Source organism: Dermacentor andersoni, unplaced genomic scaffold (assembly GCF_023375885.2).
Source record: "Dermacentor andersoni unplaced genomic scaffold, qqDerAnde1_hic_scaffold ctg00000042.1, whole genome shotgun sequence".
NCBI lineage: Eukaryota > Metazoa > Arthropoda > Arachnida > Ixodida > Ixodidae > Dermacentor > Dermacentor andersoni.
In genome coordinates this window covers 1,541,482-1,565,088 of record NW_027314756.1, presented here as the reverse complement: position 1 = coordinate 1,565,088, position 23,607 = coordinate 1,541,482, and the positions used below count along the sequence as shown (strand labels likewise).

Genomic DNA, 23,607 nt, shown 5'->3' with positions numbered 1-23,607 from the left:
AGAGGAAATGTATGGAATCAAACTTCAAGACAAGCCAGCATAATGGCAAGTGGGTCCACAAAAGTACTCAAAATCGGTACAACTTCACTTCTTACCCACGAATACTTGCAGAGCGCTTGAGAACTCAAAAAGAACATGCTTTATTCAGTGTAGCAATTTGGCAGCATTGTGGTCAATTGCCCTTTCATAATGCACAGTCTTTTCGCATAACCACAGGCAAGTCTTCCATGCCGTTGTGAGCAGGATAACCCAAGGCAACTGTCTTGGGCAGTATTAGCTCTATTCTGAACTTACCAACTTAATTTGCACAAAGAAGGAAGAACAGCTTTATGAAAGCTTTATATCTTGAGGTAAGAATGTGAACACTACCATTTCTATGACAAAAAAGCCCTTCTGTGTGGTATCAAAAAGACATGAGTCACTACATGTTTTAACCAAATGAGTGTAGGTGAAAGGAAAAGATTCTGGACCGGTGTTTTGTTTGCTGGTCCTCAAGTATACTCGAGTAAGCTATCCACAGTAGGTCCGTTTACAAACATTCCCACATGGTGTTTGTCGAAAGTAACAAAAGAGGCAATGTCACAGTGCTAGATAAGTATGTGATAATAACACATATGCAATGGACTGTACATCAGTCCTCCACTTGGCCATCAGATCAAGCAAACTAAGTACCTCATATCAATTCTTTTTTCCCGTTCTCCAGTGTATTATATAAGCATCAGTGATACATGCAGTTTCTTTAAGCAATGTACATCTTGTGTAGAAAACTTTCAAACATCAAAGGAGGCTTCAATATTTCTCAATCTTAATTTGTGCAGTAATACTCATACTCAGTTACACACCTACATCAATTAGCATTTATTTTTCTATCTATTTAAAAGAAGATCAGGAACAATTACTGTACACTAATGTTACGGTTCAGAAATTAGCTCTGACAGGGCAGTGCTGCTGAAGTGCAAACCTCTTGACATAGTACCTCTACAATAAAAACAAAACTCGATATTCAGCAACTTCAACTATTAGGCATTAATCATTACACACGCTACTTACTTTCAACACTAACAGAACTACAACTGTGCTGACAAGAGAGCACACAGGTATAATATAAATTTTTATTTGTTTTATTTTCAACTGTGCTAAATGTACACTGTCATTTCTTTCTTTCTTTCTTTTTTTTTTCACATCAAGGCCTCAAAAGCCTACTCTTCACCACAACAGGTGACCCATGGCATAAGCAAGCTATAAAAGCACACCAAGCAAAAGCAAATAAAAAAAAAGAAATATTTAACTCACATGTCAGCAGCTGGCTGAGGTAGTGGAGCCGCTGGCTGGGCTGCCTCTGTTGCTTTTCCTGTGGATGTGTGTTGGGGAAGAGACAGGAAAGACATCAGAGCATTGCAACCCCCTTCATGAAGAGAAGCTTTACTAATGTTGAACATTAGTTTTAAAGATTACATGCTGTAACTATTCTAAATGCACTTGATCAGCATAGTCGGAAGAGCACACAAGTCAGTAGAGAGTTTTAAATTAGAGGACACAAGCGACTAGCGCACCCAAGCCTGCTTGGGCTTTGCTGAGACCCAAGCGAATTGCGTGCACAAGCAGTACGTAAGCCTCTTGCATATCCCAACCTAAAACTCTAGACTACCAACAACTGCAAAGCATGTCTTCAGATAGGAGTGGCAAAAACCATTCTAGGCTTGGCACAACAAGAGAATGTTACTTCTCACTTTGCAACACTCTCAAAGGCATAACATGCAAAATCTGCTGCTGGCTTTTATGGGTGGCTGAAGCCTTTTCTGCTGTTTCTTGGTGCACTAGCACATTTAATTTGCCTCGCATCACTGTAATCTGTGGTGAAGCCATGTCGTATCAATAGTTGTGCATATTTATCCCACCTGGGTGGTTTTCTGTATTACAGTTCGAAGTCTTTGCCTGCCCTTGTTTGTATGTGTATTTTCTTCACCTACATCCTTTTTCTATTTTTCAGCCCTCTCCGCAGTTGCAGAAGTCAAACTGAGCTTCATCAAGTGCACACTTTGCAACCATACAAGTAGTTTTCAATGCATAAACCTTAAATGTGGTCTGTCTTACAAACCATTGTCCTGCGAATTAGGGCCAACTACGCCAAAGGAACTTCACTCTCGACATCTGCTGGCAGGGGGCCAGTGCCGTGACATACCCGTGTTAGCACAGCAGAAAAATGAATCTGTAAATGTTACAAAAAGTTCCACACCAAGGAAGGTAATGCCAAATCAATATACAGCCAAGCTAAATTTATCAACCGAGCAGTAACATTTTAAAATGTAACACATCATTACCTTCATTACCTAACAAAAATTCCTAATGTTAAGCATGCAGATTAATACAATGGGCCTACAATGTATGATTGGATGTGGACCTGACAGCTGTCATTTTATTATGTACATTACTGAGGAAACAACTGCTCCAAAGAACACGGATTCCACAGTGCAGGAAAAACCCTCAAAGCATTGAATGTTGGAAACAAAGCAAATTTTTGGCGCAGCCAATGAAAAAGAGAAGCAAGTTCAAATGTAATTAATCTAACAAACTTGAAGACAGACTTAAATCTGCATTTATGTGAACAGCCTGCTGCCCAACAATGTGAAGCTACTGCCACTGCTAGACCGTTGAAATTTCAAAACACACCGTCTTAGCAAAGTAGTAGCACTTTACCGCTACCATCCTGGCCACATGCCAGCTATGAGTGTGCCACTAAGTCCCTGTTATGGATAGTTATACATGCATCTGACATGGCTTGATTAGCACGCATTAAGCTGGCAGGTGCAGCAGTAACAGTAAGGCGGTAACACTATGCTAAAACACTATTATTTTCATTCAGCCTATTCGCAAATCCATAGTGATTTGACAAAAAAAAAACTTGGAGAATGCTTAAGCTTTGCCTTTAAGAGTGGAATGCAATAGCATTCAAAGATCCCTGACTGCTTCTCACGCTTCCTAGTAACTGCCACTTATGTAACCGTAATGTTTAACAGGAAATGCTGGTGCTGAACACTAAGCACTAAGGCAAGCTTTCAGGTAGAAAAGCGGCCTCTTGTGTGGGCCGATCCCGGAGCTAGCACCAAGCTGCAGGAATAAAGTTGCTTCATTTCCAGGTTTCAGTTATTGTTTTGCACTTTTAATATTTATGTCTGAGAAGATTTAACATAAAAAGCATGCGCTGTCAGTGTTTTGTTTCATGACATTTGTTTGAGGGCTGTCATTCTCAAAATTCCAAGCAAAAACTATTTCAAGGATGTAAGACAAGGTATGAGCAACTTTAGTGATAGAATGGTGTAGCAATATAACCCGCATATACTGCATGTCATAGAGCAAGGTGTGGCATATACATAAACCTAAATATATACGGAAATTTTCCCTCACGGACAATTCTACCAAAGCCAACACCGGATTTTCTGTGACACGGGACTCTCAACACTATCATATTAAAAGAGCCTCAAGCTTGTTGCCAGGATAAATTTCCATGGGAAAGGTTAGAATTAAGCTGAGCAATCAACATACCATACAGTACAAACCTTGCTGTGGAGTAATCATTTTGAAAGTACTAGTGCCAAAATTTAATAACCCGCTAGATCTATAGAACCAAGAGTCCTCACTGGACAAAATTTCTTCATTTAAGCACTTCCTGGCAGGAGCCATTTTGACAGCTGTCAAAAGCACCGACAGGCTCTGCACTGTCAAAACAATGCAGCAGCTGCCCTTATGCAAATTCAAGCAAAAAAAATAATACATAAAACCTAGGCTTTTGTCATTACAACATCCCCTTCAGTGTCATCACAAAAAGAATGCTAAAAAACACAGTTCAGGCTGGATTCACACCTTGCCATATCTAACAATATGCCCCAGGTGTGTTCCATTCAACTGTGCATGTTAGGGAAAAAGCATAGCAGTATCCCTAAATTGATAGATGTAATGAGGCACTGTATCGAATGCTGCACTGGGGGACAGTACCAGAGAAAGCAACCATTTCACAACACTGTACAATTCTGTTTTACCCATAAAAGTGCCATGACAATGACAGCAAATGTAAGTGGCAAATGTAAGTTTAATCAGATAGGTTAAATAAGAATGCATGTTGTCAGGTGGCCTGTTATAAGGTGCAATTGATATGAATGTAAATTCATAAATTCAGTGGTGCTACATATCTTAACTTCTAATCTAGTGAGTGTGGACAGTGCTTTGGTAGGCGACACAGATGCCCGTGTGACAGCTGCCTCCTAATGAAACTTAGGTCAAGCTTACCGAAGCAATAGCACACAAGCTTTTTGTTCTACAATAAAAACAAACTATGACCCGAATGCACACAACAGGCAGGCACAAGAGGCCACCAGGCGCTGCCTAGTGTGAAGCAATGGTCAAAATTATAGATGTGCTCCCTGCACTCTACAGACAATGTCAATGACCACAATATCAGTACTGTAATCCCTCACATAGTTTTATGCAATTCACAGGCAGTTGTAAGTACACTATGGCATGGTAGAGATTTTAACATGCTTTTTTATCTTTTCTAGCTTGTTTTGCTGAGTAAGCTGATTTCTTGGGAATCAACTAGAAACGGTGAGCTATCTTTTGCTTAGAACTACAAACTGCTATGATACATGAGAGGCAATCCCACTCAGGCGCAGAAACCACCTCGGAAGTGTTTAATTTTAAAATTAAACATTATTTAACATACAAAATCAAAACTTTGTGGCTTAGATAAGATAGCAAACAATCCCACTGAATGCAAGAGATTCTGGCAAATAAAAATGCACAATATGGCCAGCAGAGCCAACTTTAATTGACATTGCAATGTAATGCTATGACAATGTGAATACTGCCATCATTGATCAAGCCTAAAAAAGTAAACAAGGTTCTGGATTTTGGGATGAAAAGTTGTGCCACACTGCCTAACTGCCTTATATCCTATCACACACATTCAAAGAGCACTAAAACTGAAGACAACTGAAATTTGCAAGACTTATTGGCTCCTTTCCACAAGCTTGTGCAAAGGAGACTAAAAGGCTCGCATATTCTAATAGTTTTATTTGTCTTGGAAAGTGCGCAAGTGGCAAGACTTCTCTAATTCTCTAATGCTACTTCTCTAATTTAAAAAAAAATGAGGAAAAGAAAAGCATGAACTCTGAAGGGCAGAGTATGAAGGTATTACATGACACTTTACTTTCTACCATATCAGCATCATGCTGTCATGAAAACTGTCTAATGCAGTTGATTCGTAAGTGAACCCAAATAGTTCAAGCTATGCAACTTAGCCTATTGAAGCAAACGTTGACCAGCGCAAAGAAAACAAGACAAAAGACAAGGAACACGAAGAAATGCAGACATGTTTGTGTTTCTTCGTGTCCCTCATCTCTCGTCTTGCTTTCTTCGCACTAGTCGTTTGCTTCAAGATCATGAACCAACTAACTTGCACCAGAGTTCTGCTAACTTGGCCTCTCCACTCGTGAAATAGTGCCACACTTTCAACAAGCTGGCAATCTGACACCTTGTAAATACATGAATCAGATACTTCCATGCTAGATACAATGATGGAACCCTTACTCCCGGTTCCCTTCATCACATTCCTACAATTAAGGAAAGCATATTGTGCCGAGGAGAGCATATGTCGCCTCGAAAAAGACAAGTCCACTTGTCGATACGTTGGCTCCTGCTTTTACCTTGTTCTCGTTTTACTCATCGTCCTACAATTAAGTCGCACAGCGACGGGTTCCTTAAGCAAGGAATAATGCAGCGCAGTCACATTGTAAAACACCTGGTTTCTGACACTGTAAAGTGAGGCAGCAGTTGTCATTTTAACTGCTTTTATGGGAGGGCTGTCACGTTGACAAATCATTAATCAACCAGCTATCAATGGGATGAATATTGCACTTGCAGTAAGCACCGGAGCATAATTCAGACCTTCGCCACATGGCCTCAGTGTTTGACACACGTGTGCGCTGACGAGTTATCTAGCTCTAAACTTCAGCAGGTCGCTATGCATCTGCCGCCGACAGTGTGCAAAAACAGCAGTATTGGGTTTCAGTCGCGGCCTTAAATATGCCACCCAACGCAAATTAAAAAAGATGAAAGCGTCTCTAAACAACGCGCAGTTGAATATAAGAGTCGTGTGAAGTGCCTACCTGTTGGGTATCTGTGCTTTAACATACGTCGGCTCATCGTTCTGTGGTTAGGGTTTCTTCGGAAGGCCACGAAAGGGTGGAGAGAAGGCGAAAAGAAGGAAAAAAAGGATAAAATAGAAAATGCGTCACACACAAACACGACGCTAGGCGAAAGTGTCGCCACGTCCGCGATTCACTCGACTCCGAAAATGAGGAAACAAGCAACGGTGGTACAACGATAGCATCGGCCCCAACATGACCCCAGGACGACACGCGTCTGCCAACCGGTTGCGTCGAATCGCTGTGACTGCAAAGACCGTGCTCGCGCTTGTGAGCTCGCACACAAGCACGAACACAGGTCACCACAGTGCTTCCGACAAGTCTTTCGCGCTACTGAAACATCTCCCTTCTTTCCTAAATGAAGGCAACTCCGACGGAGGATCTCAAACACGGCTCACAACTCCCAGTGCCTTGCGCGACTGTGCACACGCCATGTTTCCAAGTGGCGCAACGTCGGTGGCACTTTATACGCGCCCGTTACCTGTACATAATCGTACGTGCAGTGTCACTGCCTCACCACAACGCGATCGATATTTATTTTTACATTTTCAGCGCCTGATCGAATAAGTCTTAGGCTTAGAAAGCAGCTGTGTTGTGGTAAACATATGTCACTTCCGTTGGCGACGTGTACCAGCCGCATCGGCCGCGGTGGCGAGGTTAGAACCTCGCTTCGCTCGCTAACTATTACCGCTGGCCTTCCTCACGCACCGAATGGTGGCGTCCCAGCTTTCATCAAAGTCGAACACAATTCAATAATTGCGCATCAATGCGACAAAAAAAGTGACCTACATACCAGTAGCACCGACCGGTCAGCAGTCCATCCATACTTATCGGTGTTAGTACGCGAAAGGAGTGACAGGTGGCACGACAGTTGCGAAAGAAGTTGTGAACAAATTTTGTTTCGTGCTAGTTCTGGAGTAAAATGATTAAATATGTTATATAATAGTAAAACAAGACGGGCTAAAAGATAGAATAATAACAATCAAACGTGATTATGTATTACTTATTTTACAGCAAATATAAATATTAATAACGAGTAAATATATAAATGACACGAACACTGAATCAACGTTGTTTCACAGCTCCACCTCGGGTACAGTGTACTAGAATAGCTCGGGAGGTGGCCGAAGTGGCGGTCACGCGAACTAGTAGCGCTGCGATCGCGTCTTTCGTCACTTCTACCACTTCTGGTTTAGCTTCTGCTTTCATTTCTGCTTTCATTTCGGTGGTGCTCCTTCGTCTGTCGCTATTGTGGTCATGTCGTTGGCGTCATGTGATGTGCGGCGGTTTCTTCCAGAGAAAAATTTCGCGCTGAAGCGTTTCGGCGTCTCATAATAGGAAGTTCGCTATGCAGTTCTGCTTTGCCCACGGCTGCTCCAGCGGCCACATGCAACGTGATGCTGGCGGTCACTATTTTTTTTCGCACCGCGACAATGGCAGAGCGTTTTTTATATGGAAACACACGCTGCACCGAAAGAAAGAATGCCCCACAGATAAGTCCGACATGTGTGAACGTCATGTTGAGGACGACAATCTATATTTGAATTCTTGAGAACAAATATATATATATATTGATTCCATCGCTGGAAACATGGACGCTTGTTCACGGCACACGATTCCACGACTTAGTTATTCCCGGTCTTCACGAACACACCTCGAAGCCAATAAATGTGATGCAAAAGCGAAGTTCACCAACAGAAGCAGCTCGAGTGTTGGCAGGCACTTCGGCGGAAGCTTGCAGGGATGCACTTCATGCAGGTGGCAAACGAACTGTACTTGAAATGTTCTTGCGCTTGCCTTTGAAATATGCACTACTCGCTGTGATCGGCAAGCTCTCGGCCGTGATCTTGCCTTCTGTACTCTGAAAGCTTAAATTTATTCCGGATTACGCCATGCAGGCAGCGATATGTGAATCGTTTTCCGTGAATTCAGCAGCTAGCTCATGGAATCTTTTGAGTTATGGAAAGCGTTGTCCGTGAAGAGTGTCGCACCTGAATTGCTGCATGAAAAGCTACAACAATACCCACAAAATGCTATTTCGAGTGGCTATATACTACCTTCAAAATCATAATTGAAATCATCCTCAGAGAAGCAGACGGCTTGACAATTAAGCACGGCCCGGTGTGCATAACATCAAGCCAAAGTAAAACAGTGACATACAAGATCATATGTGCACCACAAACAGTGTAGTGCAGTACTTGCAAAAGCTCGCGAATGTTATGTCTTGCTGTAGAGGTAACTGTGTTCGAGCAAGCCTCCGAACACAATTAACCCTCAATTAAGTGACTATACAGAGACATAAGTATGGGCAATACGATGAAGAAAAATGCCTACATGTAGCTTCAAATGTACGTGATTCTGTACCCCCACACACACACACAAGCCTCTTTATTCACAGAGATATGAGGTCGTTCAAAACAATCCTGGTATATGCACCGTTATTGAACGCGTACAGAATTAAAAGTTTATTTATCACACTTAAGTGAATTCTGCTTCCGGCGATTTATTCTGGAACACGTACCCAGTCAGGCTGGAGAAACCACTGTGAGTGCCTGCATATGAAAGTGAAGATTTGTAATCCTTGACATGACAAAACAAGTTTTAAGTGATCATGCGCATTCACATGACAAAAAATGCAAAAAATAGAAATTAACGATATAAAACGACAGTTTACATACAACGTGCATGTGACCCGCCAATAACAAAAGCAAGATTACTTTGAAAAAGGTTGCTCAAGCAAATAAAAGACTTCACAATGTTCGTTGTCAATTTTGCTTGTAGAAAATAAAATAATCCTTTGGCCCATGAATGTTTTTAATTGTCAATCGGTTCTTGCCACTTCCTGCCGATCACATTGAACGTACATATATTTATATGCGTGAAGGACATATAAAAAGGCATGCAAGTTAGATTTGTTAGACACGAAACTGATGGCGGGCGGAGAAATTCACCGAGTGCATTCAGTTTTCAAATAGGAATTTCGTTTGTTTATCGTTTATAGCTTATACAGATACCAATCATCTACATTTACAGTGCTTTAACGATTAAATGTACCTCTTCGCAAAATTACGCATTTTTATGCCAATACAAGGCATTACAATTTTCGGGTGAGAGATTTTGAAAGGATACTCCCCAAAGAATGTTTATGCATTAAAATAACGAGAGTTAGCTTACCAGCTGAGGAGTAGCATTTGGTGCACCTTACAATCTCCAGCTGCGTGCGATACGCTCTTAATACCGCTGCATATTATATACAGGCGCTTGTCTTTATTACACATAGTATGAATACGCTGCCAGAAAAAAAGCACTGTGCAGACCGGTGTGACGCTTCTGACTAGGACAAGTTGGTTGGAAAACCGTATCGTCGCACCCGGCCGCTCATTTGCGCCGTATAGCTACAGCCACGATGCGCCAGCCACCCGTGCATTTCGAGGTCGGCACAGGGAAATATCGTTTTTGTTTTTTGCATTTACCTTGGCATAAAAATTTGAGAGGGCAGCTAAACCACATTCATTAACGAGCAAGCGGTACCGGTTAAGTGGGGCAAACGACGCATCGCAGTAATCATAGTAGACGATTATCGTTGTGTGGCAGAAGGGGCACGCCAAAGGGTGTAAACTGTTCTTAGAGTGTACTCTAAAAACAGTTGCACCCTTTGGGTTGTATATTTGCCCCACAACGATAATCGTTATCTGTCTCGTCCGCATTTCCTTTCTTTAACGCGGCGAGCCCAGTACTTTCCAGTAACGAATGGCATGCGCGTTATCAGCATGACGTAGCATTCCCGACAGGAAAGTAACGAGCGCAGCGTTTTCAAGAAAGGAAACGCAAGAAAGGCAGATGACGATTATCGTTGTGTGGCAGAGATACACCCCAAGGGGTGTAACTTTGTCTACACTCTTAAACAAAATTACACCCTTTGGGTTGTATCTTGCCACACAACAATAAACGTCATCTGTCTTGTCCGCATTTCTTTTCTTTAACGCTGCGAGCCCGGTACTTCGCAGTAACGAACGGCATGCGCGTTATCAGCATGACATACACACTCTTAGGCAAAGTTACACCCTTTGGCTTGCCCCTTCTGCCACACAACAATAATCGTTATCTGCCTTGATGCGTTTCCTTTCTTTAACGCTGCGAGCCCGGTACTTTCCAGTAACGAACGGCACGCGCGTTATCAGATAACGCGCGTGCCGTTCGTTACTGGAAAGTTCCGGGCTCGCAGCGTTAAAGAAAGGAAACGCATCAAGGCAGATAACGATTATTGTTGTGTGGCAGAAGGGGCAAGCCAAAGGGTGTAACTTTGCCTAAGAGTGCACTGTAAAAAAAGTTTGAACCCTTTGGGGTGTATATCTGCCACACAACGATAAACGTCATCTGTCTTGCCCGCACTTCCTTTCTTTAACGCTGCGAGCCCGGTACTTTCCAGTAACGAACGGCGTGCGCGTTATCAGCATGACATAGCATTCCCGACAGGAAAGTAGCGGGCGCGGCGTTTTCAAGAAAGGAAACGCATCAAGACAGATAAAGATTATTGTTGTGTGGCAGATATACACCCCAAAGGGTGCAGACCTTCTTTAGAGTGTAGCATTCCCGACAGGAAAGTAGCGGGCGCAGCGTTTTCAAGAAAGGAAACGCAAGCGAGGCAGATGACGATTATCGTTGTGTGGCAGATTGTGATGCCCAAATATGGGGACAAAGGCTCGTGCACTCAAATGTTTTAACGGTTCTCTTAGGCGGAGCCTCCGAGAACCCAATTGAGGACAAAGCCGTTGGTTTGAACACACACACAACCTTTTAATATAACCAAAAATGGCTTAAGATAAATAGAAGAAAATAGAAAACATAAAAGAAACACTCAAATAGACATCATCGCAGAAAGAAACACACTTGGGGCTAGTATGGAGCTAACTAGTGCGCGAGTCCGGGCTTGCCACGACGGTAGGGACACACAACAGTCTCGACGCGGCGACAAGCTGACGAAAGGAGTGGCGCCGGTCTCACCAAAGGTCGTGGTGTAAGTTGGTTGACCGGGCGACCGGAGCTGGCCAGCTCTGGTCTGGAGAGGTGAAGCAGGCGGCTTGGTGGCACGAGCAGACGGCGGCGGCGTTCTGGCCGGGCAGCTGGGTGTAGAGCTCGGGCCCGTAGCCCGACTGCTCTCGTCCTGCCCACGGGCACAGAAGCTCACCGGCCTTGAGGAGCTGACGGCACGCTCGGGTAAACGGGCGACGCACAAGAACGGGCTGGCAGGAGGCCCCGGTCGGGTGAAGTCCTGGTGGCTCGGGTCCGGAATCCGACGGCCCGTCTTCAACTCCCGGTGGTTGACCTCCTCCTGGTGTCGCTTCCTGGAACTCTCCCGGCGTCTGCCCGGCGTCTCCTCCCTTCTGCCAGCGCACCACGCTTTTTCTTCTCTCTGGCCGATTAGGCATTCTCCTATTGGCTGCCTGACGCCCCGTGGTCTTTCCTAATTGGTTTGCTTATCTTCTTTTAGTTGTTTTTCTTGCGCCGCGCGTTCACGTGCCGGACGCTCTTCGGCGTTGTCTCCAACACGGAATTTCCCTCGGCGCGCGCACTCCTTGTCGTCTGCTCCTGACCGTCCCGATCACCGCACCATGTCGCGCACCACACTCTTAGGCAAAGTTACACCCTTTGGCTTGCCCCTTCTGCCACACAACAATAATCATTATCTGCCTTGATGCGTTTCCTTCCTTTAACGCTGCGAGCCAGGAACTTTCCAGTAACGAACGGCACGCGCGTTATCAGAAGGGGCACTCCAAACGGTGTAAACTGTTCTATGCTGATAACACGCGTTGCTGCCGCCTCACTGGGTGTGGGTCGGACAGCCGCCGGAGACCGTTGTGGCGCTAGGTTACCCGCCTGCGTGCCTCCTTGAAACTTACATTTTCCTTTACTTTAATTGTTCCAATTTCCTTTTCTTTTTTCCAGGATGGGCACGACCGCGAGTACGCGGCGTGCTCCCCATCACAGTTTACACAGTGGAGAGCATTCTCACAAGCTTCAGAGGTGTGTTCGTGGGCACTGCATTTCGCACAAGTTTGGCGGCCTCGGCAGCTCTGCGAACTGTGGCCGAAGCGCTGGCATTTGAAACATCGGAGTGGATTTAGCACGTACGGCCTAACACGGAGCTTGATGTACCCGGCATCAATTGACTCAGGCAGGACACTTGAACCAAAGGTGATTATTAGGTGCTTGGTTTGGATCTCTTTACCATCTCGCCTCATCTTAATTCGTTTAACATTTATGACATTCTGTTCACTGAAGCCCTCCAAGAGTTCAGCCTCAGTGAGCTCCAGCAAGTCATCGTCCGAAACAACACCACGGGTGGTGTTCATAGTACGGTGCGGGGTTACTGTTACTTGGGTCTCCCCAAATGACACAAGCTTCGGTAGTTTCTCAAACTGCTTCTGATCGCGGAGCTCCAAGCGGAGATCACCGCTTGCCGTCCTCGACGCCTTATATCCTGTACCAAAAACTTCAGTCAGAGACTTGGAAACAAGGAACGGTGAAATGGTTCGTACTGGTTTGTCTGGTTCTTCCGAGTGAATTACTTGGAAACGAAGAAAATTGTGGACTTGGCGCCTGAAAAACTGAAAGACCTCTTCGGTGCGCCCTCGTTTCTGAGGGCGATCAGGGAGTTTAGGAAGAGCGTTTTCCATAAGTACAGTTGGGTTTTCGGCCGCGATGCCAACCACCCACCATGGAGCCCAACAGGGGGACGTGACAGAAGTCCCTGCTAGAGAAACCCTGCCAACGCCAGCCGTACATCGCTGCTATAACCAAATACAGCATAACCAAGGCTGGCTAGCCCCACAAGGTTACCCCTTGCCGCCGGGAAACTAGGAAGTGAGGAGAAGTGAAGAAATGGACCGGAAATATGAAAAAGACGAGAGAGAAAGACGAAGATTGGAGAGGAGGACAGGAAAAGGCGACTGCCGATTTTCCCCAGGTGGGTCAGTCTGGAGGTGCCGTGTATGCGAAGCAGAGGCCGAAGAGGTGTGTTGCCTCCGCCGGGGGGCCTTAAAGGTCCAAACACCCAGCATTGGTTCAACCTCCAGGATCCCCCTTTCCCCAGACGCGGCTAGGCCGCGCACGGCTACACGCGGGAGGGTCCAACCCTCGTGTGCTCGGGTACCCCAACCAATCGGTATGCTTTCTCAAATGGGGGGAGAAACCCAATTGGAATGGTTCAAATGATCTGGCAATCCAACTGGTTCATGCGAACCAATTGGTTTAAACCCACTATGGGTCCGTGTGCCAATCGGTGCACACAGCTAGGTTTCATAGAGTTTTCTATTGCAAATAATTTTTTATTATTCAAAACACTCCAACAAATGACTTGTCACTGCATACAAATTCCCATTTGGTAGCTGAAACCTGCAAAGAAAAGGTGTAGTATTAGCAATTTGATAGTAGTACCTGAGAGAAGCACTCGACCATAGAACGATGCCTATGCCATTGTACGTGTTTTCGCAATAGTACACTTTTAGACAAAGGTACACCCTTGAGAGTGTATATCTGCCACACAACGATAATCGTATCTGCCTTGCTTGCGTTTCCTATTTTGAAAACGCCGCGCCCGCTACTTTCCTGTCGGCAATGCTATGTCATGCTGATAACGCGCATGCCGTTCGTTACCGGACAGTACCGGGCTCGTAGCGTTAAAGAAAGGAAATGCGGACAAGGCAGATGACGTTTATCGTTGTGTGGCAAGATACAACCCAAATGGTGTAATTTTGTTTTAGAGTGTACTGCAAATCAAAGTAAGAAAGGTTAAAGTCGCCTGAGGGATGGCTGTGAATATTTGCCATCCAGGGGATTCGCTATTTTCCATGCCCTTGGTAACAAGCAGTCAGTGCTCAGTATCTCCGTGGAATGACCGCTGGCTGCGTCTCAGACCGACTCCCACAAATAAAAATAAGGATTAAATATGTGTCCACTATGGAGGTTAGTGCATATATGTCATGCTTCATTGCAATGTTTAAAACGCAGTGGGTTCTGCGGATCGTGTGCGTGTTCTGTATGCCACTTGATAATTAAATTTACGACACGGTAATATATCACCCGCTCATATTTTAATTCAATTTAAGATTGTCATGAACTGCTTGGGGAAGGGTTTTGGGAAACAACTCGAATGACACTCTATACGAGGGCCCCTCTAGCCATGTTGAGCTAACAAGCGCTGAGCATACAATGCGCGATAAAGATCGTGTCTGCAAAGTATTACATCGCTACGCACCGCGGAAAGTTCTGAAATTTCAAACCGAGCGCCGTTTTCCCTTCTCGCGGCCGCTGCGCTCCAAGCCGGAGGATGAAGTTTGGGTTCGGGAACGCCATCGCGCCACCGCTATCTTTGAGGGTGTTGGGGGAAAGCTCGCGGCCTGTCAGCAGAGCGCACGTGGTCTGGGGTGGCGGAGTTCGATATATCCATTTTACGACCGACCCCGTTCGAAATAAAAGAAAAATTAAAAATGTACGTTATTTTCCTGGTGATATAGAAAGTGTTCGACATAAGTAATAATTACATATACCCGTGTTCGATATATATCGAGGTCTCACTTCATCAAGAATTTTCTTTTCGAATACGGAGGCGAATAGCTATTGGCCTCGAGCTCCACCACTGGAAAAGCTGGCGCCACCGTCGGCGGGACGTGCTATGAGGGATCACGTGCGCATAGCGGCCGCGTCGGCTGCTTCGGGAGCGCCGAAGCGAGCTGAAAACGAGAGTTTAAATTCCCTCGTAAAAAATTAAATTATGAGGTTTTACGTGCCAAAACCACTTTCTGATTATGAGGCACGCCGTAGTGGAGGACTCCGGAAATTTCGACCACCTGGGGTTCTTTAACGTGCACCTAAACCTAAGTACACGGGTGTTTTCGCATTTCGCCCCCATCGAAATGCGGCCGCCGTGGCCGGGATTCGATCCCCCGACCTCGTGCTCAGCAGCCTAACACCATAGCCACTGAGCAACCACGGCGGGTCATTCCCTCGTACGCTGCGGTCCTCATTTAGTGGCGAGATTTTCCCGCTTCTAGTGACTACTTTACAACGGTTGAAAGCACTACAATAGGTAGTGGCTGCCTTTGAAGGCGCGCAACATGGTAGGCTATTGCTCGGTGTCGCAGTGCCGGACGTACGCAACCGAGCCCGGTGTCAGCCTTATTCACACGTAGCCGCAGGACAAGAAGCTGCGTGAAGCTTGGCTCGCGAAACAAAACCGCCAAACAGTCATCGGCTACAACTCGGGTATGCAGCAAGCACAGACGCGAGGAAGATTTCTGCTACCGTGCCGGGTCTGCGATGTTCGGAAAACGCGCACTGAGACGCTCGCCCGAGTGCGCAGCCCGACTAATGTCATGATGGTTTGGTCTATGAACTTGTCGAAGTTCACTGGAGTGGAAAGGGAGCGGTAAGAAGGAGATTTTAAAAAAAGCATGGCATATGGTTATTTTTGTGTTATGAATTAATGCACTGGATTACCAAAAAGAAGCAGCGGGAAATCGCACGCTGAGAACACCGATAAACATACAGTACACGCAGATCGAGAAATAATATTGAAACGTCCAAGAATTTAGGAGAAAAAAAAGATTGAATCGTCGCGACGGCACATCACACTCCCCGTAGGCGTCCAAGTCTCTACAATTAAATTATTTTTCAACAGCTCTGACAGCGCCCACGCAACAATGGTTGCTTGTATACTGTCAAATGCTCATATTCTGCGGCCTAAAGCCCATGGCACGGTGCGAAAACGCTCACGCGGCGAAAGCGAATCAGTGCGCGGACAAACGTGCAGACGCGCAGTCGGTCGCTGCGAATCTGTGCGATCGCTGCATTGAGGCTTCATTCTATTACGCTCCATTTAGTTATACAAACACTATAAGAACATATTTCAGATAGTTTGCTCTCGGCGTTTACCTACCTTTCACGCAAGAAACCGGTTCGGGAGACTCCATTGCGGCAATCGCGCGCAGTGGCGTTCACTGTACGTATTCGGCAGAGATTGCGTCTGTAAACGATTCTGTGCTTTCAGTTTGCCCAATATTATTATTTAGACAGTAAAAAACTTCTCTCGTTTCGAAAGTACTTACAGAAACGTCCGGGAGAGCTCCCGCGTGATGTTTTCGGTGAGCGCTGACAGCAAAGCCTATGAGGTGCGCGCCGCGTGATCCCTCATACTACGCCAGCGAGGCGCTTCCGATAGATGGCGACGCCGTAACTCCTCGCCGCCAATAGTGTGTAATATTCGATTTCTATTTGAAACATAGAATATTCGTTCATATCTCTGGATGAAAGGTATGAAACATTCTTTTTCCATGCAGGCACTCATTGCAACTTCCCCCTGAAATTCGTGCCAAAACAAAACTCGACTTTCCCCTCAAGGTTACCTCGACCCAAGTACAGCAGAAAAGCGGCATGGACCGCAGGCATTATAGTACCGCCAATGTAGGGACGTATGCAGTCTGAACATGTTGAGATCGGTCCATTGGCCCACATGCCCGTCAGGCGACACGTGGCTTTTATCATTCTTTTCACCAGTTAGTCTACGTTTCAGCGAATAATTTTCTGCCATATAACTGGAACTATGATTATTTACGCCTGTTTACAGTTTTCAAGAGCGCGATGTCGTGAGAATGACTGAGTAGAAAGCTGAGGGCCCGTATTCACAAAGCTTCTCTTACGTAGATTATGCCTATGAAGGTGATGTGCCTATGAAAACAGAGTCCACTGACAGTAATAATAACGAGTGCCTTTCATCATCATCATCATCATCATCATCAGCCTATTTTATGTCCACTGCAGGACGAAGGCGATCTCCTGCGATCTCCGTGCGATCTCCAATTATCCCCTGTCCTGCGCCAACCGATTCCAACTATAGCGCTCGCAAATTTCCTAATTTCGTCGCCCCACCTAGCCATCTACCGTCCTCGACTGCGCCTCCCTTCTCTTGGCACCCATTCTGTAACCCTAATGGTCCACCAGTTATCTAACCTGCGCATTACTTGACCTGCCCAGCTCCATTTTTTAATCTTGATGTCAATTAGAATATCGGCTACACACGTTTGCTCTCTTATCCAAACCGCTCTCTTTCTGTCTCTTAACGTTATGCCTAGCATTCTTCGTTCCATCGCTCTTTGCGCGGTCCTTAACTTGTTCTCAAGCTTCTTTGTCAGTCTCCAAGTTTCTGCCCCATATGTCAGCACCGGTAAAATACTCTAATTGCATACCTTCCTTTTCAATGATAATGGAAAGCTTCCAGTCAGGGGCTGAGAATGTCATGGCGTATGCGCTCCAACCCATTTTTATTCTTCTCTGAATTTCCTTCTTATGATCAGGGTTCCCTGTGATTATTTGATCTAGGTCAACGTACTCCTTCACAGACTCTAGAGGCTGACTGGCGATCCTGAACTCTTGTTCCCTTGCCCGGCCATTCATGATCACCTTTGTCTTGTGCATTTTAATCTTCAACCCCACCATTACATTCTCTCTGTTAAGGTCCTCAATCATTAGTTGTAACTCGTCTGCAGTGTTGCTGAATAGAACAATGTCATCTGCAAACCGAAGGTTGCTGAGATATTCGCCGTCGATCCTTACTCCTAAGCCTTCCCAGTTTAATAGCTTGAATACTTCTTCCAAGCGCGCAGGGAATTTGCATTGGAAAGATTGTGTTTCCTTGTCTCACCCCTTCTTTATAGGTATCTTCCTACATGTGCAGAATTAAGGTAGCTGTGGAATCTCTGTAAATATTTTCCAAGATATTTGCGTAAGTGGTCTGTACTCCTTGATTGCGTAATACCTCTATAACTGCTGGTATCTCTGCTGAATTAAATGCCTTTTCGTAATCTATGAAAGCCATATAGATAGGCTTATTGTACTCTGCAGATTTCTCAATAACCTGATTAATGACATGGATGTGATCCATTGTACAGTATCTCTTCCTGACACCAGCCTGGTCCCTTGGTTGACTAAAGTCCATTGTTGCCCTTATTCTATTAGATATTATTTTGGTTAATATTTTATATAATACTGGGAGTATAATGGGCCTATAATTTTTCAATTCTATAACGTCTCCCTTTTTGTGGATATGCTCAGTGGCTATGGTGTTAGGCTGCTGAGCACGAGGTCGCGGGATCGAATCCCGGCCACGGCGGCCGCATTTCGATGGGGGCGAAATGCGAAAACACCCGTGTACTTAGATTTAGGTGCACGTTAAAGAACCTCAGGTGGTCGAAATTTCCGGAGTCCTCCGCTACGGCGTGCCTCATAATCAGGAAGTGGTTTTGACACGTAAAACCCCATAATTTAATTTTTTTTTTGTGGATTAGTATTGACACGTGTACTTATCTTTATCGGGCGACCACGTTTCGCCGCCTAACAAATGTTATCGCACAGCGCGGGACGCGCCTGTATGTATCCGAAGTTTCTGGAAAGTTATCGATGATTCTATCCGCAGTCTGTTGTCGCCGAACCTTGTGTTATCTGATTTCATCGCGTGACGCGAATGGTGTAGAACTTTGTGGAAGGCATGCGGGTCCCACCGATAAGTCTGGAACGTTCGACGACTGCTGTATAAAAGCCGACGCGCTTGACCCGCTGATCAGATTTTCGACGATCGCCGACCGTGTTCGCCGCTATCGTTGTGCTATAAGTGTAGCCTGTTTTGTGGGCACAGGTTCGCCCAATAAAAGTTAGTTTTGTCGTTCACAGTATTGCTACTGTGTTCTTCAACGTCACCACCACGTGACAGTATAATGTTCGCATTCTTAAATCTGCCTTTAATGAAACTTAATAAACGGGGTTTGTACCAGAGCTAAAACAATTTTCGTTCAAAGTTGGCGACTGCTGTTTTTTGTCGCACTCCTCGGGATCCGCGCTCCTCCTTTCCACTCGCTGTCTCTCGTCTCCGGTGCAAGCCAGGCGTCCGGGCTGGCGCGGTGTCCCGACCCGGCCACGAAGGGGAGCAAAGTGTTGGGCTGAGCTGAACAAGCGGCCGAATGTTTTACGACCATGGCCAGGGGCCGCGGTATAACGTATTTCAAGTCCTTCCGAAAAAACCACACGTTTGAGTATTTGGGAGCTATTTGCGACAGTATTTCTTCGTTGGCCTGTGCTCGGGGATGGGGGGGGGGGGGGGCAGTGCCGTCCGATTATGACAACGCCTACATATCGAAACATGAGCCGCGATATTTGACTTTACTGATCATAGGACGCGGGCTAGCTTTCGACCAGCTACGTTTGTAATAGCGATCTTTTGTCCCAGTATAACAATAAAGTATGCCTAAACTCTCTGTCTTCAAAAAAAAAAAAAAAAGAGAAAGAAAACGTGCGCAGTTGCATTAGTGGTGTAAGGCTGGAGTCAACAGCGGAACTTACGATCACCTAGCTTTTACGTGGCTTGCCTAAGTTCTTTGTAGATTTTGCGAGGTTATGCTAGGTTTTGCTAAGTTGTTGGTAGGCTTGGCGAAGTCGTTTCTAGGTTTTACGGGGTTATGGTAGGCTTGGCTAAGTTGTTGCTAGGTTTTGCGAGGTTATGCTAGGTTTTGCTAAGTTGTTGTCTCGGCGTGCTTGACGCTGGAAGTTTTGGAGCAGTCGCAGGCCGGGATCGCTTTCTCGGCGACGTCGAGCGTTCAGGCGCCGACTCTCGCGTTCCCTGGACTGAAACTCGGGATCCTCGACTCGGCATCGCCTCTTCTCAGCCGCATCTTCGGTGTGGTGTTCCGGATCAGCTTGGCGGCGACGCATATCGCTTGGCAGTACGGCGCTCTTCCTGGTAAGCCGCTTCTTCTTCGGGCGTCAGGACTTTCTTCGGTCTGCCCATGGCAGCAGCACGTCTGCATGGAGTAGAGGAGGCGAGAGGTGTGTCGCCGCGCCGGCTGTTGCGAGATTTTGCTCGCCTCTGACGTCACGACTTCGCCCTACGCGCGTGGGATGCGAGGAGGTTACGTGGCTCGGTGCTCTCGAAACTGGTTGCTAGGCAACGCGAGGCGGCGCACAATTGGGCTGAGTTTTCTGGTAACGCTCCACGGCGGAACTAAAGCTTAAACAGCTCCGCTGTTGAAAATGAGGCTGCATTTTTTCTGCTGCTGTGAAACAAGTGGTAACTCCAATGAATATTCTGCAAATCACCGCACGTGCCTAACTTCCAAGAGGCATTAACTGTCTTCAAACCGGTAGTGTTACAGGGCTCTGGTATAACGCATATTGAAAACCGTCAAAGACCGACCTTCAAGTGTCGTTATTATAATGATTTTAGTAGTAAATTAATTTCCCTTGAACAACATACACTCCTCTTAACCTCCCCCCTTCCCCTTATCTCCTCCGAACAGCATCATATTTTGTGTATAATCGCTTTGTCATAATTATGAGCAAAGTAGTTTTAACTTATGGGTAGCATTGGATAGCCTGTCGCAAAAGTAAATGCAGAACAAATAACGTCATCAATTGAAGCAGTTGAAGTGTAGGCAAATAGAATCCAATCTCTTTTGCAGGTCGTTTTGTATGCATAACATTTAGCAATCTCGCTAGAGTGGGAAATGTATGTCATTGAATAGTGGGGCGCACATTCAGAAAATTTGAAAATGGCAGCTTCCATGAGAAGCTACAGCGAGGACATGAATGCATTTTAACATTCTTTGATCTTCTAAATTGGATCTTCTAAATTGAATTGGATTTGCAAATTGTACAACACAAATATTAAGAATGGCTTCAACAACCTGAATCATGTATCGAAATACGCGTTGACGAAATGTTGCATTTCCGCAAAGAAAGTCAGCTTCCTCACTAACATGATAACTGTTGCTGCACACTTAATTTAATACGGTATACGCTAATGATGTCAAAATTCAAAGCCCATGGAATGTTTCCAGAGCGATAGCGTAATACGAACAACAAATAATAGAAAGGACAATACAGGATAGGCTGTTTCGGGTACGTAGTTTTGCCGCACGTTATGAACGAAACAAGCATGCAGTAAAGCAGGCATCTCGGCAAGATTCACAACCTTTTCTAAAGAGCCAAAGCGTTTGTGAGCGATTCTGGAGAGGTCTGTTTACGTGTACGTTGACGGACGTGGGAAACTTTAAGTGCCTTCAAAACATTCAAACTTCAATTGAACTTGAACAATAAGAAACTGAAACTGACAAGGGACCGTGACGGGACAAATTCATCACAGGGATCTGCGACAGCTCCAATCGTACACGAAACCTTCGTGCTTTCGCAGGGGTGCGCAAGGTATCCCAGCAACGGCTACAATAATATTAATTGTAAGCACAGACAGGCTGCAAAGCCTAGAAAAGACATTTCCTGGAAAGTGTTGAATTGGCTTTCTCAGTTGCCAGTTTTATATCAGGCGCGTGCAGTGGTTGATGCGAGAGACATGTCGATTATCTTGAAGGTAAGCTCAACTTAAAGAACCCCAATTTCCGGTTCCTTTCGTTGTGACTAATGTTTGGCGAGACTTCCCTTGCGTTATACTTTTATTCTAATTTAATTCTTAGATAACCGTTTTTCGCGTGCGCAGCTCTTTTTTAGAAAGCAGCTAGCGTGCATATATAAAACCGCTGACATTCCGTTCTAAATATAGGGAGGTGGAAGGAGAATAAAGCGTTTATTTGGAAATTGCATGCTTACAACAGTACATCAGTACGGCGCTTTCAAAACCGCAAGCGCACCTGGCAGCCCCTCAAATTAAGCGCCTATAGTGCGCTGTTTCTGCGGCTGCACTGACGCGGAGCAAGTGGTTTGCGGAAAAAAAAAAAAAAAAAAGGTTTTCCGTACTTCTTTTTCGGACAACTCACATACATTGGAGAGCTTTAGGGGGACGCAAGCGTTGGGGCGCCCTAGCGCTCGCGGCAACGGTACTGCGCATGGGGAAGAGACTGCCTCCCAAAGCCTCCGCCGCACCAGGAGCTGAGCGCTTCTGTCGCCCCTCATAGTTTTAGGGAACGCAAGCGTTGGGGGCCCCCTAGCTTCTAGCCACCATACCGTAGCGCTCGGGGCGACGGTACTGCGCATGCGCGTAGGGGTCCGCGCACGCCTAGGTAGGCCGATATTTGGGCTCCCGCTAAATCGGTGAAATATAGCGTTCCCAACGCAAAACCCAAGCGCAGTTTGCGTCTCGCGCATGCGCAGTGGCTTCGACACTATTTCCTTACGGCCCCAAAACGTTTGGGGCCCCTATTCTAAAACTCTCTAATACGTGCTATATAAAAGTGTTTTTCCGAGCGTGAAAGAAGCCCGCGAACACACGCAAAGTGCCTCGAGCGTAGCGCGGCAATTTTGCGTGCATTTGGGCAGCAGTAGCATCATCATCAGCAGCAGTAGCAGCAGCAGCAGACATGTCCACTGCAGGACGAAGGCACCTCTCTCTGCGCTCTCCAAATATACCCGTGTACTGCGCCAACCGATTTCAACTTGCGCCTAAGAATTAGTTTCGTCACCCCACCTAGTCTTTTGCCGCCCTCGTCTGCGCTTCCCTTCTCTTGGCACCCATTCTGTAACCATTCTATTCTAGAGCACGTATGGAGCAACAGAAAGCTGTATCGGGAGTTTTTCATGTCGATCTACAATTTTCTCATTGAAACTTTTCATCTAATTATAATATTTGAGAAGGTGAATAATTAATTAAGGCTAATCATCTAATTAAGCGCTATGAAACAAATAATTTGAGTATCTCGAAGCCACAGTAAGCAACATTACCTCGGTTCTGTCCAGCTACGTGGCATTCGCATATCTTTAAACTCTGGCTAAAGTTAGCTGAGACACTATATATATATATATATATATATATATATATATATATATATATATATATATATATATATACAGAAATCGCGTCGATGTTGTTAGCGTTTATTTAAACTTACAGTACCATTTTCTTGCTCGTCTTTCTTTGAGTAATTAGCCGAGAACTATTTAAATATAGCTTGAAACGTTCAGGCGTCAACAGGAAAGTTGTGGAGCTCCACAAATATTGCCCAACCCAGGCACTTCCAACAAGATAGACTTCGTGGCCGTTTTTATTCGGGAAAAACGAAAGCCCGCGGAGTTTAAAAAATACCACGGGACAGCGCGCTCGGTGCGTCCGAATGAGCCACGATTAGCGCTCTTGTTAAGAACGGCAAGGTCCAAAAATCTGGGGGACCGCAATTGGGATCGTCTCCAGATCCAACAACTGGCTGACAGCGGTGAGATGGACTTTGCGACGTGGTGCTGTGTCTGCGGTGAGTGCTTGGTTCTTGCTTTGACTTTCTAGGCTTCATTTCGTGGTTGTTCTGTTTAGAACTGTAGGGAAGCTAGATTGTTGATTGTTAGCTAGGTTGTGTTTACCTAGCTAGATTTAGCGAGCAGGACCAAGGCAGTAGAGCAGCAATCATGGAGTTAAGGACACTGC

General features: G+C 45.6%; 1 protein-coding gene across 6 annotated transcripts in view; it reads right to left on the bottom strand.

Moving 5' to 3' along the window:
* LOC140212784 (uncharacterized) overlaps nucleotides 1–7,064 on the bottom strand; it is a 237,803-nt gene extending 230,739 nt beyond the window's left edge. For 5 of the 6 annotated variants that reach the window (XM_072285779.1, XM_072285783.1, XM_072285780.1 and 2 more), the window contains exons 1-3: nucleotides 6,994–7,064; nucleotides 6,162–6,217; nucleotides 1,294–1,351 (exon numbers count right to left, since the gene is read on the bottom strand). In XM_072285779.1, coding sequence (XP_072141880.1) covers nucleotides 1,294–1,351; nucleotides 6,162–6,198 — 95 coding nt within the window. In that variant the 5' untranslated portion in view covers nucleotides 6,199–6,217; nucleotides 6,994–7,064. Of the gene's footprint in view, nucleotides 1–1,293; nucleotides 1,352–2,098; nucleotides 2,210–6,161; nucleotides 6,218–6,993 lie in introns of those variants that run through there. The other variant, XM_072285784.1, reaches the window with a different exon arrangement.
* Between the last annotated feature and the right edge of the window lie 16,543 nt (nucleotides 7,065–23,607).